The 14,682-nt window shown below is 47.3% G+C and overlaps 1 protein-coding gene across 2 annotated transcripts in view; it reads left to right on the top strand.

Moving 5' to 3' along the window:
• The window catches only part of FOXP4 (forkhead box P4), a 95,765-nt gene that overhangs the window by 59,547 nt on the left and 21,536 nt on the right, over window positions 1–14,682 (top strand). Inside the window, exons 4-13 of one of the 2 annotated variants that reach the window (XM_036768848.1) lie at window positions 2,229–2,351; window positions 3,491–3,571; window positions 7,310–7,457; window positions 7,771–7,978; window positions 8,280–8,384; window positions 9,347–9,434; window positions 10,359–10,442; window positions 10,868–11,072; window positions 11,192–11,268; window positions 13,385–13,486. In XM_036768848.1, the coding sequence (XP_036624743.1) occupies window positions 2,229–2,351; window positions 3,491–3,571; window positions 7,310–7,457; window positions 7,771–7,978; window positions 8,280–8,384; window positions 9,347–9,434; window positions 10,359–10,442; window positions 10,868–11,072; window positions 11,192–11,268; window positions 13,385–13,486 (1,221 nt within the window). Of the gene's footprint in view, window positions 1–2,228; window positions 2,352–3,484; window positions 3,572–7,309; window positions 7,458–7,770; window positions 7,979–8,279; window positions 8,385–9,346; window positions 9,435–10,358; window positions 10,443–10,867; window positions 11,073–11,191; window positions 11,269–13,384; window positions 13,487–14,682 lie in introns of both variants that reach the window. The other variant, XM_036768847.1, reaches the window with a different exon arrangement.

The following is a 14,682-nucleotide window of genomic DNA, read 5'->3' as shown; positions in this document are numbered from 1 at the left end:
TTCTTGAGTTCAAATCTGTCTTCAGACACTTACTAGCTATGTGACCCTGGGCAAGTCACCTAACCCTGTTTGCCTCAGTTTCTTCATCTGTAAAATGAGCTGGAGAAGGACATGGCAAACCACTCCAGTACCTCTGCCAAGAAGACCCCAAATGGGGTCATGAAGAGTTGAACATAACTAAATAATGAATACTTGTACTAATCTTTGTACAGGGTTGTTGAGATGAAAGTGATTTGTAAACTGTAAAATGTAATATAAATGGGAATGGTTGTTCTTCTTAGTAGGCTGGGGTCATACATTTAAACCCCACTGTGGGCCTGTAAGTTCCATAGTGACTGATTTTATCACTGACTCTGACTAGCTAGGGCTATAAATATATAAAAATAATATATTAATAATAACAAATATATAACTCAACTCACGTTTTAGCTTTTAAAGTGCTTCCCTCTAAGCATCCCTGTGAGGTAGAACTTACAAATATTGCTATATTCTTATAATAATCTTTTTCCAGATGAGGAAACTGAGGCCCAAAGAGGTTAAGAAATTTGCCCAGAATCATATTGCTACTAAATGCCAGAGCTGGGATTTGAACCCAGGTATCTCTGCTGCCTCGGAGGGAGTAGGGCTATATGAGAGTGAGGATGGCTCCATTCAGCCCATCCCCACCATTAGAAAACCAAAGTAGCACCTAGGTCATGTTGACCGTGCTCTAGTCATTCTCTTCACACATTAAGAACTCCTGGTCACCCATGGGTACCCAAGCATTGGCATCCATCAGCATCTTCTCCAACAAGCTCAACATGAGTCCACAGCATGACACAGCAGCCAATAAAGCTATTGCTGCTTTTAGAGAAGAGAGGTGTCTGGTATTAGGGAGGAGATGGTCCCTTTGGTCTGACGACTTTTGGAGTATTGGGTTTGGAGTATTGGCACATTTTAGGAAGAACATTGAAAAGGTAGGGAAGGAGAGTGACTGGAATGTCAGGACGATTGGAAACAAGGCCCAGATGAGACTCAGTTGAAGGAATGGGTGATGTTTAACATGGAGAAAAGAAGGCGGATAGAGGTGAGAAGGAAGGGGCCATGATTGTCGTCTTCAAGTATTGGGAGAGAGGGATTGCACTTCTTCTGCTTGGCTCCAGGGATCAATGAGTAGAAGCTAGAGAGTAGAAGATTCCAGCTTGATGTAAGAAAAGATTTCCTTCCTATCTTGGGCCCTTCCTACCTTTCCAGGCTTCTTACATCTTACTTACTCGCTTCCACAAACTCAACAATCCAACAAGTATGCTGTTCTCTTGCACACATCACTCCATTTCCCATCCCCTTTTGCAGTGGCTATCTCCTGTGCCTGGAATGCCCACTGTCTACAGAAGGCCTTTCTTGCTCCCCCTCCCCCTTTGTGGTCCCTTCTCTCTAAGATTACCTCCCATTTCCACCACTTAGCTCTTGGTTGTTCAAAGTTGTTTGTACATTGTCTCCCTCGTTAGAATAGACACGCTAGGAACTGTTTTAGCTTCTGACTCTAGGACTGGCGCTCTATCCACTGCGCCACCTAGCTGCCCTCTAGAAGTTTACAATCTAATGGAAAAGACAACATAAAATAAATATATATAAAGCAAGCTATGTACAGGGTAATTAGGAAATAATTAACAAAGGGAAGGCATAGGAGTTAAGAGGCATTGAGGAAGGCATCCTGTAGAAGGTGAAATTTTAGTTGGGACTTAAAGGAAGCCAGGGAGGTCAGTAATCAGAACAGAGGAGGGAGTGTTTTAGGCACGGGAGATAGCCAGAGAGAATGCTAAGAGGTAGAGTGTCTTGCTTGTAGAAAAACCAGGAGACTAGTGTTACTGGATTAAAGAGATTGGGGGAAGGGGGGAGAGTAAGGTGTCATGGGAATGTAAGCTTTTTGAGAGCAGGGGTTGTCTTTTGCCTTTCTATCGCCAGTGCTTACTACTGTGCTTGGCACATACATAGTAGTCTTGTAGACTAAATAAATAATGAATGAATGAATGCTTATAGATTGACTGACCACTTTTTAGGAACATTGTAGAGAGGCTTCCTGTTCAGGTATGGGTTGGCCAAGTTGGTCTCTGAGGCTCTTCCATTTCTGGGGTTCTGTGTCTTGGGGTATGGCATGCCTACCCCTGGGAACAGGAATGGGAAAGGCTTGGAGAATGCTGAGTGGAGACAGCGTTTGAGCAGGATGGTATCTTCCCCCTTGCCCCCAGGTGCCGGTGTCTGTGGCCATGATGTCCCCTCAGATGATCACCCCCCAGCAGATGCAGCAGATCCTGTCACCGCCTCAGCTCCAGGCCCTGCTGCAGCAACAACAGGCCATCATGCTTCAACAGGTGAGACCCCACCTATCCCCAACCTCTTTACCCCCTCTCCTCATCTCTCACTACCAGTGTCCTGGACGGCTGCACAAGTGCAGGGCTGTTACTGAGTGAGTAGAGTAAGGCATGGGACCAAGGGGCCCACCTTCTTCACCTTCTTCCTGGTGGTCTCCCCTTTCTACCCTTAGGCCTGGTCTCCTGCCTCTGGTCCTTGTTTACTGCCAATTCACTACCTGGAACCCCCAGCTCCAATGGAGGGGTGGGGCCTGGAAGGGTGACGGAAACCTGTTTGACAGTCAGGGAGACTACTTAGGCTAGACAGGCCTGCATTCTTTTAGAAGAGCTGGGTGTAGGTCAAAGGTCGTTTTTTCTTTCTCTCTTTGTTAAGGGTTATACTTCTCACACTCTACTCCCTAGTTCCTGGGGATTCCTAAGGTGCCAGTCCTACCCCCATCTCCAGAGCTCTGGGCCTGAGGGGAAAAAAAAATGAACTCCCTGACCTATATAGATCTTCCTTCCACCCCTACAAGGAGGGGAGGGCTGGGACAAAGGATTTAAGAACCCCTGCCTCAGCCATATCTGGGGGCCTTCATCTCTCCTCTAGGAGGCCCAGAGGCCAAGGAAGAACCCATGCCCTCCCTTTATGAAGAATCCCTTTTCCTGGTGATTGACATTAGACACCAAGTCTGTTCTCTCGCCAACCTCTTCTCTTCTTGCCCTGCCACATTCCCCAAAAATAGTTCTCAGTAGGCAGGGGTCATAGGATCGGAGCTGAGATCTAGAGACTGATTGAAGGGCATTCCCAAGCCATTTTAGTCTAACTCTTCGTTTTACAGATGAGGAATCAGGGGCCCTGCTAAGTTGCCATAGGTCATTCACGTAGTAAGCATCAGAAATGAGTTTTAAATCTGGGTCCTCTGAATCCAGTCAGTGCTTTTTCCCTGGGACAGGGTCTACCAGCTCGAACTCCTAGATCCAGTTTGCCAAGCAAGTTAGATTCAATTTCCCACCCTAGCTTTAGGACAGTGAAGAATCCACTTTTGGGGAATGAGGCAGAAGAAGAAGAAAAGCAACCCAGACTTTGGTTTGTTTGTTTGTTTGTTTTTCCTTCCCTGGGTGACCTGTTCCCACCCTTCCCTTGTGCCCAGTTACAGGAATATTACAAGAAACAACAAGAACAGCTTCATTTACAGCTCCTCACCCAGCAGCAAGCTGGGAAACAGCAACCCAAAGAGGTAAGAAGCTGGCCTGAGGGGCTGCAGCCCGGGCCCTGTGCCCTTCTCTCCCTCCACTCCCCCCAACTAATGTTACCTCCTGCCCATCCTAGGAAGCAGGGAGGCCCATGGGAGGCATTTATTAAGCTCCACCGTGCCAGGCACAAGGATTATATCATTTCATCCTCAGTACAGCGGGAGGTGGTGCTATTAGTATCACCCCTTTACGATTGAGGCAGCTAAGGCAGATGTTAAGTGACTTGTCCAGGCTCACACAGAACAAAGTAATAATATCTATAATGATATGATAATAGTAATAGATTTAGTGCTGGGCGCTGTGCTAAGTGCCTTCCAACCAGTGTCTCATTTCGTCCTCACAACAATTCTGCAGTTGAGTTTTTGTGTTCGTCCTTCGTTTTGGAAGAGGACCAGGACGTCAGGGAGATGATGACACGACTTGCAGTTGACTTTGATTTGAGTGAGGGAGGGCTATGCAAGGTCACCAGCCTCACCTTCTCCTCCAGAGCCATCTGGGTCATCCAGATAGCAGTTGAGTAAACTGAAGCAGGTGGAGATTGAGTGACTTGCCCAAGGTCACACACCTAGTAAGTATCTGAGGCTGTATTTGAACTCAGGTCTTCCTGACTTCTAAGTTCCTGACTGTGCCGCCTAGATGTCTAGTTGGTGATCAGTTTTTCCCCATGCTGCTCCATGACTCTTTCTTTCCTTCTATTCTATGTGCCATCTTATCTCCAGGCCACCATCTGATCAGTTGGGTTCCATATGGAACAATGGTGTGGGAATTTAGTTGTGAGTGTGTAGCTCGGGTCGTGTGTACATTCCTGTCATTATATATGTATACATTTCCTGGAGGTGTGTGTGTATGAGTGTGCATCTCACTTTGTGCCTTCCTGTGCTTCAAATCTATTATTTTTTAAATAGATTTTTATGGATCTTTTAAAAAATCACCTCTATTTCTCATTGTATGCCTCCCAAGAGCCATTCCTTAAAACAAAGAATTTTTTTTTGAGGTGAAGGAGAGAAAAGAAAACTTAGCAAAACAGTTCAACATATGGAAAAAAATCTGGCGTTATAAGCAATGGTCCACACTTATGGACTCCTCCTCTTTATATGCCCCCACCCCCAGTCCCACCCCTCTGCAAAGGATTAGGGTGGAGGAGAGTCTCAAGTCTCTTCTTTGGGGCCAAACATGCTTTTTATACTTTTGCAGCATTCCTTCCATTCACTTTAAATCTCTCCTATGGATCTGAGTACTGTGGCTTTCTATTCATCAGCTTCCCAACTGCCAAGTTCCCTCCATCCTTCAACCTTCCTTCTGCTTGCTTTATCTCTCTGTCTCTCATGGCCTTCTGAATTCTCCAAAGCCTGCCCACCCTATCCAAGCCACACTTTTTTTCTGTGCCCCTCCTGAAAGCTCCTGCTCTGTGTCTAGAACAACCTCCTTCCTCCCATGTTGGGAAAAAAGTGACAGTACCGAGCAGCTTCCTCCAACGGAGTCTTCCATGATTGGAACCAGACATTCTTTAACATACCAGGACAACTGATGGCTTCTTTTGTTACCTCAACTCACTCTTACAATTGGTATACTATCTCTGGTATCTCCTCTCAATTACTCTGTCTGCCAGCGTGGTATTGCGGATAGGACACTGGTCTTAGAGTCAGGAATGGATTTTAATCCTGCCTCAGATATTCACTAGCTGTGTGACCCAGGACAAGTCACTTAACATCTCTCTGCCTACATTTTCTGATCTATAAAATGAGGGAACTACATTTGATGGCTTCTAAGGGTTCTCCCTGCTCTGAACAAATGATTTATTAAATGCTTACTATGTGTAAAAACACCGTGCTAAGTGCTAGGATACGAAGAGAAAAGTAAGACAGTCCCTACTTTCAGGAAGCTTATACTCTAATGGGGACATTATAAATCTGTGATCCTGTGTTTTGTTTCCCCAATAACTAGCAAGCCCCAAACAGACATCACTGCAAGCTCCTAGGGCAGGCACAGCCCTGAAGGGCTCCATGAATACTTGCTGACTGACTGACTTGTCTCTGCCTGTGCATATGGCTTAATGGCCCCGTGGGAATCTGTGTGTGCTGGGACGGGGGGGGGGGGGGGGGGGGGGGGGTGGAAGGCAGAGTTGTGTGTGTGTGGGTGTGACTAGGTGTATGTACTGAGTAGGTGTAAGGAAGGAAGGGAAAAGTTGGTGGGACAGAAATGATAAGCTTCATTTCTGGCCCCAGCATGTTATCTATCATAAGAGGTTACTGTGGTCAGTCGTTCCGTGCAGAAACATGCCTAGGTATATGTGATTGTGTGTTTAGGGTGTAGGGGGTGCGTGTGGTGGTATATTGAAATGATTGAACATGGTACTATAGGGTTTATCTTGCCTGCTTGTGACCTCCTGTCCTCCCTGGGGAGCCCCTAGCTTATGGAGAGAAATTTTTCTGATAATACGCAGGAGATAAAAAGGACATTGACAAACAGCAGTGAATCCAGAGAAGGGTGACCAGGCCAGTGAGTGGTCCGGAAACCACATTGTAATGGGAATAGCTTAAAGAATTGCATGTGTTTAGTCTGGAGAACTTGGAAAGAGGGGTGACGAGTGGGACATGTTTGCTGTCTTTAAGTATTTAAAGGCCTGTTGTATGAAAGAGAGAATAAACTTATTCTTCAAAGTTCTAAGAGATAAGATTAGTACCAAAGGGTGGAAGTCACAGGAAGAAAGATTTGGGCTCAATATAAGGAAGAACTTTCTAAATAATTAGAGTTGGCTAAATATGGAATGTACTGCCTTGAGAGGTAGTAAGCTAGTCTGGATCACTATTCAAGCTGAGAATCTAGGACCATATATATCAGGGATGCTTTAGAAGAGATTTGCTGAGCTGTGTGAGATATACTGCCTAGACCATCTTCTAATTCTAAGTTTGGTCATTCAGTAAGAGGGAAAAAGTGGTGGAAAGAGGAAGAGATTTTGAGAACACGGAGAACCTTATTACTTTCCTTACTAACTTTGGCCTGAACGTCTTTGGGCCTGTTTCCTTTTCTGGGAAACACGAGGATTGGAATAGATGATGTCTATGGTCTGTCTCTTTTTGGGGGGTGGGGGGAGGAAGGAGAAGAAAGATCAGAAGAAAAGAAAAAAAAGTAGTGAAAAGGAAGGAAGGGAGGAGAGAAAAATACAACAGGAGAGAAAAGAGAGAAGGTGGCAATAGAAAAGAAAGCAAGAGGGAGGGACAGACCAGGGAAAAGGAAGAGCTGTCCCTCTTCTCAGCACTGCCTTATGGACCAGTGGCTTTTTCAAAAGCTGGGGCTGTTAGAAGAAAGAGAAGGGGGTGATGTGAGACCTCAAGTCAGTTGAGTTGTGTTCTAGACCAGAGTGGCACCTAGAGCCCTCTGATGGGCCGGGTGTGGGAGGGAGAGAGATTCTCATCCACCCCCCACCCCTACTGCAGTGAATAGAAAGGGGTATGGCCCCTGGGAAGAAAGGCAAGGGATGGGAGAGAATGACTTGGTATAGGTGTGTGTGTGTGTGTGTGTGTGTGTGTGTGTGTGTGTAAGAAAGGAAGGACTTCAGTGTTTGGCAAAGAGAAGTAGGGAGGAGACGAGAATCTTGAAAGGCTGGATGGAGCCAGAGGGAGTGGGGCTGGAAGGTGGTGGAGGGCAGGAAGAGCCCATCACCAATGAGGAAAGGCCTGATTTGACATTTCTCCCTTGCACCATTACTTCCCTGGAACCAGGCACTTGGGAACAAGCAGCTGGCCTTCCAGCAACAGCTCCTGCAGATGCAGCAGCTGCAACAGCAGCACCTGCTTAACCTGCAGAGGCAGGGTCTGGTCAGTCTGCAGCCCAGCCAGGCAACGGGACCCCTCCAAACTCTACCACAGGGTGAGTGAGTCTTGTAGCTCCCACATACCTCTTGTGTTCTCCCAGGCCCAGACTGAGCCTCCAGAGCCCCTACCCTGAGGCTCTGAAACCCTGTCATCCCTAGGATCTAGACTGAGCCTCCCATGCTTCCACTCCCTGGACCCCTACAGTGACCCCACATTCCTAGCGCCCACACTGAAGGTTCAGAATCCTTCCTCCAGGGTTCCTGGGGAGATAGTCCCAACTTTCAGTTCCAATAGGTTAGGTGTCTCCTGTGCTGTCCAAAAAGGGTTAAGGGAGGGGAGGGATGTCTATCTGGCCCTGTTCTCTGCAGCCGTGTGCCCATCCGACCTGCCCCAGCTGTGGAAGGGAGATGGGGCAGCTGCCCAGCCGGCTGAAGACAGCGTGAAGCAGGAGGGGCTGGACCTCACCACAGCAGCAGCCACCGCTACCTCGTTTGTTCCCCCTAAGGTCTCACCCCCCCTCTCCCACCACACCCTGCCCAATGGGCAACCCACTGTGCTCACACCTCGACGAGACAGGTACCTTCAGAGAGGGAACCTGAGAGGAAGCTGTTGTGGGGGATGACTCTGGGAAGCCCACTGTAAATAGTTCAGATCTGAATTTTGAACTGTGGAGTTTTTAAAATTGGGGGAGAAATTGAGTCGGGGCTAGGGGTTGATTGTGGGGATCAGTACTCCTGGAGGGCTGAAAGGTAGACCAAAGGAAAACAGGGGGAGGGGGAGCTGGGACTAAACTGGACTAAAGAGTGTTGTGGTCAGCAACAGGGGCCCCTGCCTACTGTACAAGGTCCCTGACCTCCTGCTTTCCTTCCCTTCCCAGCTCCTCACACGAGGACACCCCTGGCTCCCATCCCCTGTATGGCCATGGGGAGTGCAAGTGGCCAGGCTGTGAGACCCTTTGTGAAGACCTGGGACAGTTTGTCAAGTAGGTGCCCAACTGCCCCCAGCTCTTCCCCTCTAGCCCCTCCCCCTTTCCCTCCCTCTCACCTCTTTGACTCTCCACATCTTACTTCTGCCTCCCTGCCCCTCTTTGGTTACTGACTAACTACCACAGTTAGCCTCAGCTCCCCTCACTCCCACAAGTACCACTGTCCTCCTTCTCCTTCGAATTTCGAGTCCTGGATAGGCCCCCAGCCACTGAATCTGTGAACTTGCTCTCTGTTTTGGGAATGAGGGAGTGCTGAGATGTGTGGGTGTGAGTGTGAGTGGATGCTCTCAGTCTAGTCACACAGCTGTCTTACCTGGGCCCCCATCCAGCCCTTCCTAGCCCCTATAGTCAGCTCTTGTGGGAACTAAAGCAACCCCTCCCCCTCCTAAGGAGCTACAGAGCAGGTTGAGGGGTGAGCAGAGAACTGTGTCCAGTTCCTATATTCTCCCAGTCTCCCCAGTCAAGGATTAGGAAGAAACTGACAGCAGCGATGGGGCCTGGAGGGGGCAGGTGGACAGGTAGGCAGGGGGGCGGACAGGCGGTTGGCGCTGCCACAGTGGTACCAGGCTCTGTCACTGACTGATTAACTCTGCTGTCTCCCAGCCCCTTGCAGCATCAGGGTCAAACAAATTGTTTTCACGCTTCGTCAGAGGTTTACTTAATTAGTTCATTTGCAATTAGATCTCTCTGTAGCTGGGATTTTAGCAAAGACATCAAAGGAGGCTGACTAGGAGGATGCTGCTTCTGTCTTCCCTTTCTTCTGGCTTGGCCACCTTCTCTGTCTCTTTGTCTCCATTGCTCTCTGCCCCCCTCTATCTCTCTGTCTTTGTGTGTGAGGGGATCGAAGGTATGTCAGGGAAGGCAGATGGGGGAGAACAGTCAGGGGAGATGGGGAGCATATGCTAGGTGAAGCCCGAGTCTAACCTTCCCTTCTTCCCTCCCCCCGCCCCCCCACGAAGACACCTCAATACAGAACATGCACTTGACGACAGAAGCACAGCCCAGTGCCGGGTCCAGATGCAGGTTGTCCAGCAACTGGAGATACAGGTGTGACCCTCTGTGTGTATATGTAGGGTGCTCATTGTGTCCTGCTCACCCTCTCCCTAGCCCCAGTCTCACCTTCCTGTGGGGTCTGCTGGACTCAACCGTGTGTCCATGTAGCCAAAGCAATCTCCTTACCTTGTCTAAATTCTCCTGGTTATCTTGGATGGGGGAGCTGAACTCTAGAGAGGGCACACTGTGGGCTTGGAGAGGTGGTCTGGGTCTTGCCCTGGGAGGATCAGAAGCAGTATAGTTAGTGTGTCCAACATAAGTAGCAATCCTCTTGGCAGATGGGTTCTACTGGAGTCAGGAGACAAGATGTGCTCAGTTTTCCAGTGGGTTGTCTTAAGCAAAGGTTGTGGCAAAAAAAAAAAATGGTTTTGGCAAAGTTAGAATGAAGTACATGAAGAGATCATAGGGAAGATAGTAGCCTGAACTGCAGATACCCAAGAGACAGATCAGGGGAACCAATCAATCACTGAGAGAAATTAATATGTCAACAAATATGTATGCACTATCACCTCCCTATTAGACTGCCCATTCTTTAAGGGTGGGGATACATCCTTGCATTCTTCACAGGGCCTGACAGAGGGCCTTAATGTAGTAGACACTCAGGAAATATTTGGGGGGTAAATCAATCAGCCAATAAGCATTTATGAATAAATGCTAAATTCTAAATGGGCTGAATAGCATGAACAAAGGTGGGAAACCCTAGAGTTTGATAGTGCTGTGGGATACCAGTGTGAGGTCAAGCAGCTGAAGAGACTTGTGTTTGTCATCTTTTCTCCCCTTGGTTCCTCCTTCCCTTTCCCCCTGAGGCAGAAGATTGGGGAAGGATGGTGTTGGATGCTGATGGAAGGGGAGAGGAATAAACCCTGAAAAGACTCTGAAACCCAGGCTTTCTATCCCACCTTCTCTCCCTCCCTACAGCTAGCCAAGGAGAGTGAGCGACTTCAGGCGATGATGGCCCATTTGCACATGAGGCCTTCAGAACCCAAGCCCTTTAGCCAGCCGGTGAGATGCTCTATGCCCCATACATCCCCTGCTCCCTCTAGTCCCTATGACCCCTCGTACTTTCCAGTGGGGCCTGACCTTCCAAGAGCCCTCTTCCCAGACACTTTCCCCAACCATTCCTTTAGCCCTTCCCCCTGGACATTGCCTCCATACCTTAGACCCTTATGGTTCAGATCTGTTCCCCTCAGAATCCTTCCCTTCAGAAACCAACTTCCTTTGAACCTTGCTCTCTCCCTCCCCCACTAGCCCCTTTCCTAAATGAAATTTTAAATTTTAAAATTTTAAAATTTTAAAATTCACCCTCCACCATTCTGACCATGAGATCTGTAAGAGTGGAGAAGACATTGGAATCCAAGGAGATATTCTCTGCTCGTCCCTGCCATGCTCCTTAGCTCTGCTCTCATCACCCTTTCTATTTTTCATAGCTGAACCTGGTGTCAGGTTCCTCACTCTCCAAGGTGACTGTCTCAGCAGCTGATTCATTCCCGGACGGCCTCGCCCACCCCCCCACCTCAGCTGCCGCCCCTGTTACTCCTTTACGCCCCCCTGGCCTCAGCTCTGCTACTCTGCACAGTGGGGGCCCTGCCCGCAGGAGGAGTAGTGACAAGTTCTGCACCCCCATCTCCTCTGGTGAGGGTGGGGAGGTGGGGGCAGGAGGACCACAGAAGGGAGGCATTGTGGTTTAGGGGAGGGGGCTTCCTTGAGTCACAGATCTGGCCCTCCTCATATCCCTCATCTCTCTCCCCCAGAACTGGCCCAGAATCATGAGTTCTACAAGAATGCAGATGTCCGACCTCCCTTTACCTATGCGTCCCTCATCCGACAGGTGAGCTTCCCAGGGAAGAAGATGGAAGTGCTGGGGATAAGACAATTCATGAAAGCCCTCCCTTCTCTTCTCATACCCATCCCCCAAATCTGCCTCCAGTTGCCTTTTTGCCTATGAAGACATTCCCTTGCCTTTCCCACTACCTAAATCCTACCCAGCCCCGCCCTGCCCCCCTTCCCTGACCACCCTAGCCTCCCTCCTTTGGACATTGAGAGCATTCATTGTCTCTCCCATTTACACATCATCCTTCTCCCATCTCTCTCTCACACACACGTGCGCCCATGCCTGTGGATTCCCTTACAGCTTATATTGTACATTGTAAATGTGCACATGGTCTCATATATGGCAGTCCAGTCCCACCTTCAGTTTCTCAGATATAACTTCTCTCACCATTACCCACCAGCTCATTCTTCCAGTCACACGTGCGCGTGCGCGTGCACACACACACACACACACACACACACCTCACACACATACCAAACATATTTCCTTAGACATATATACATTCTTTCTCACTTACACTCACACAAATATGCACACTTTGTCTCTCTTACACAGGCACACACAATTACTCCTTTCTCCCACATCTATGCTTACACACATATACACATACCTGTTCACCTATAGAATCTTTGGTCACGAGATCATATGTACATGTATATGGAGAAAGGGAGAGGAAGAGGATGAGGGAGAGGGAAAGGGAGAGACAGACAAACACACCTATAAGGAACTAAGAGGTTCAATTCAATTCCTTCATTTTATAGATGAGGAAGCTGAGTCCCAGGGTAGGGAAAGTTACTTATCCAAGATGATAAGCAAAGATTCAAGACAGAGCAAAGATTCAAACCTACTTTTTTGGACTCCAAATCTAATACTCTTTCTTTTTTAAAAAATACTTTTTAATTTTTATTTATTTTAAACTTGGCAAACAACAAATACAAACATTTCCGTGCTCAAAGAAGAACTGAAAAGGAGGATTGCCTGTGAAACCATGAGTCTCTATTATATATAGGATTTTTTAAGCATAAAATAAATTCAACAGAGTTTCAAAGCTGTCTTGCTTATCTGTACCTCCCTCTGAACTTTTTTCTCTTTGCTTGTAAATTAATTTTAAAATCTTTCAATGGCGTTTTCATTCTTTTCTTTTTGTCATTGCTTATTACTAAACTCCCTCTTCCCCCAATCCCCCTCACCATTTTTTAAAGCCTTGCTTTGTAACAAATAAGTATAGTCAAACAAAACAAATCCACACATTGGCCATGTCCAAAAATGTGTCTCATTCTTCACCTCTAGTCCCACACCTGCTATAAATATGTACATATGAGAACTTTTCATCTTTTTTTGACTTCTGGTTATATTGTTGTTTCAAAGGATATGCACAGTTTAGTGACCTTTTGATGTTGTTCCAAATTGCTTTCCAGAAATGCTGGACCAATCCATAGCCCCAGCGACAGTGCATTACTGTGTCTGTCCTCCTATATCCACTTTCCACTCATATCCACATTCTTTGTGTTACACATCCACACATCTTTTTTTTTTATATTCTCTCTGTGTCTCTGTCACTATCCCTGTCTTCCTTCCCCTCCCTCCCTTTCTTGTTCCCTCATCCTTCCTCACCCTCTCTCCTCCCTCCTCTCTCTCTTTCTCCCTCCCTTCCTTCCTCTTCTCTCCCTTCCTCTCATATATGTACTCATGCATACAAAGTTAATGATTCCTGGGTCATTGGCAGAACCGATCAGCCAGCCATAACACTCACCATATGACAGAGCCAGCTTGACGGTACAGTGGATAGAGTACTGGAAGGATTCAGGAAGGCCCGAGTTCAATTGTGGCCTCAGACATGAACTAGCTATGTGACCTTGGGCAAATCACTTCACCCTGTTTGCCTCAATTTCCTTATCTGTAAAATGAGCTGGAAAAGGAATGACAAACCACTTTAGTATCTTGCCAAGAAAACCCTGAATGGGGTCACAGAGAGTCAAACGTGACTGAAATGACTCAATGACAAAAATTGTGGGCCCAAGGGAGGGTTGGAATCCTAGGAACGACAAGCCAGTGCTACTGATTTCCTATCCCTAGAGGAAGGTAACCCCTTTGACCTCTGCTTCCCTTGAAGGCCATCCTGGAGACCCCTGACAGGCAGCTTACTCTGAATGAAATCTACAACTGGTTCACCAGGATGTTCGCCTATTTCCGGAGGAATACAGCCACCTGGAAGGTGAGACACTTACCTTGCTTTGCCTCTCCTCCTTTTCCTAAGGCCCCAACTAATATGGCAGGCCCTCCCCTAGATTCACATCTAGGATAGGAAATTCCTGTAAGGACTATTAATGCCATATAGCCCAAAGGTCAGGTTCCCTTCCTCTAGAAGCCCAGGCCTGTCCTTGTTTTATGGCTTAGTTGGGAATGTTTTTGGCTCAGACATTCCCACATCATTGGGGATCCTCATATCATCATCATCATGAACCCCTAGAACTCAAATGCCTACTCAGAGATCCTCTGGATTCTAAGCCCTGTTCCCTAATTCAATTCAACAAAGAGTTACTAAACACTTATTATGTACAACACCAGCTTGGCATAAAAGATGGGGAGGAGACCTCAGAGTCAGGAAGACCTTGGTTCAAACTGTATTTCTTACATATGCTGGTAGTAAAACCCTGGGCAAATTACTGTGCCAGATATTCAGGATAAAAAAAATCAAAAATGGAAGAGTCTCTGTCTTTGGGGAGCAGGTCCGTACTTTCCTCTTGCATTTTAGGGGAGGTGGGAGATAAAACGCCTACACAAATAAGCATAAAATGAGGAAAATTCAATGGTGAGGAAAAGGACTAAGATCTAAGAGGGATTGAGTTCAAAGAGGATGTGTCCTCTAGTGAGCCTTGTAGGAAGACAAGGATTCTGAAAGGTAGCCATGAGAAGAGAGTGAAGTCCAAGTGTGGAGAACAGCTTGTGTGGATGCAGGGAGGTGAGAGATAGAGTTTAAAATTCAGGGATGACTTACAGTCCAATTTAAGGGGAACATAAAGTTTTTAAAAGAGAGTATTGTGAAATAAGACTGGTAGTGGGGCACTAGATTATGGAGGGTTCTAAACTAGGTTGAGAAGTTTTTTATTTTAATCTAGAGATACTAGTGAGCCACTGAAGGTTTTCTTACAAAGGGAAACATGATGGGATCTGACCCCTGGTGACCACACAGGCTCCAGAGGCAACTGCAAGGGGCACAGGCCCCTTGGTGAGCCTGTGGCTAGGTGCTAATGAGGCGTGTCCAAACCATGCAGAGGGACCCTAGAGTTACTAAGGCTGTAGCATAGGGGTGTTCCAAAGACCCTACCCCTCACTGAGGAAGAGTAGTTTATGGGAAAATTGGACATAGGGCCAAATATGGGTCTGTGGACATGGGCACAGACACGTATA

The sequence above is a fragment of the Trichosurus vulpecula genome, chromosome 7 (assembly GCF_011100635.1).
Source record: "Trichosurus vulpecula isolate mTriVul1 chromosome 7, mTriVul1.pri, whole genome shotgun sequence".
Taxonomy (NCBI): Eukaryota; Metazoa; Chordata; class Mammalia; order Diprotodontia; family Phalangeridae; genus Trichosurus; species Trichosurus vulpecula.
The sequence above is the reverse complement of the archived record's forward strand: the minus strand, read 5'-3'. Positions and strand labels throughout refer to the sequence as shown.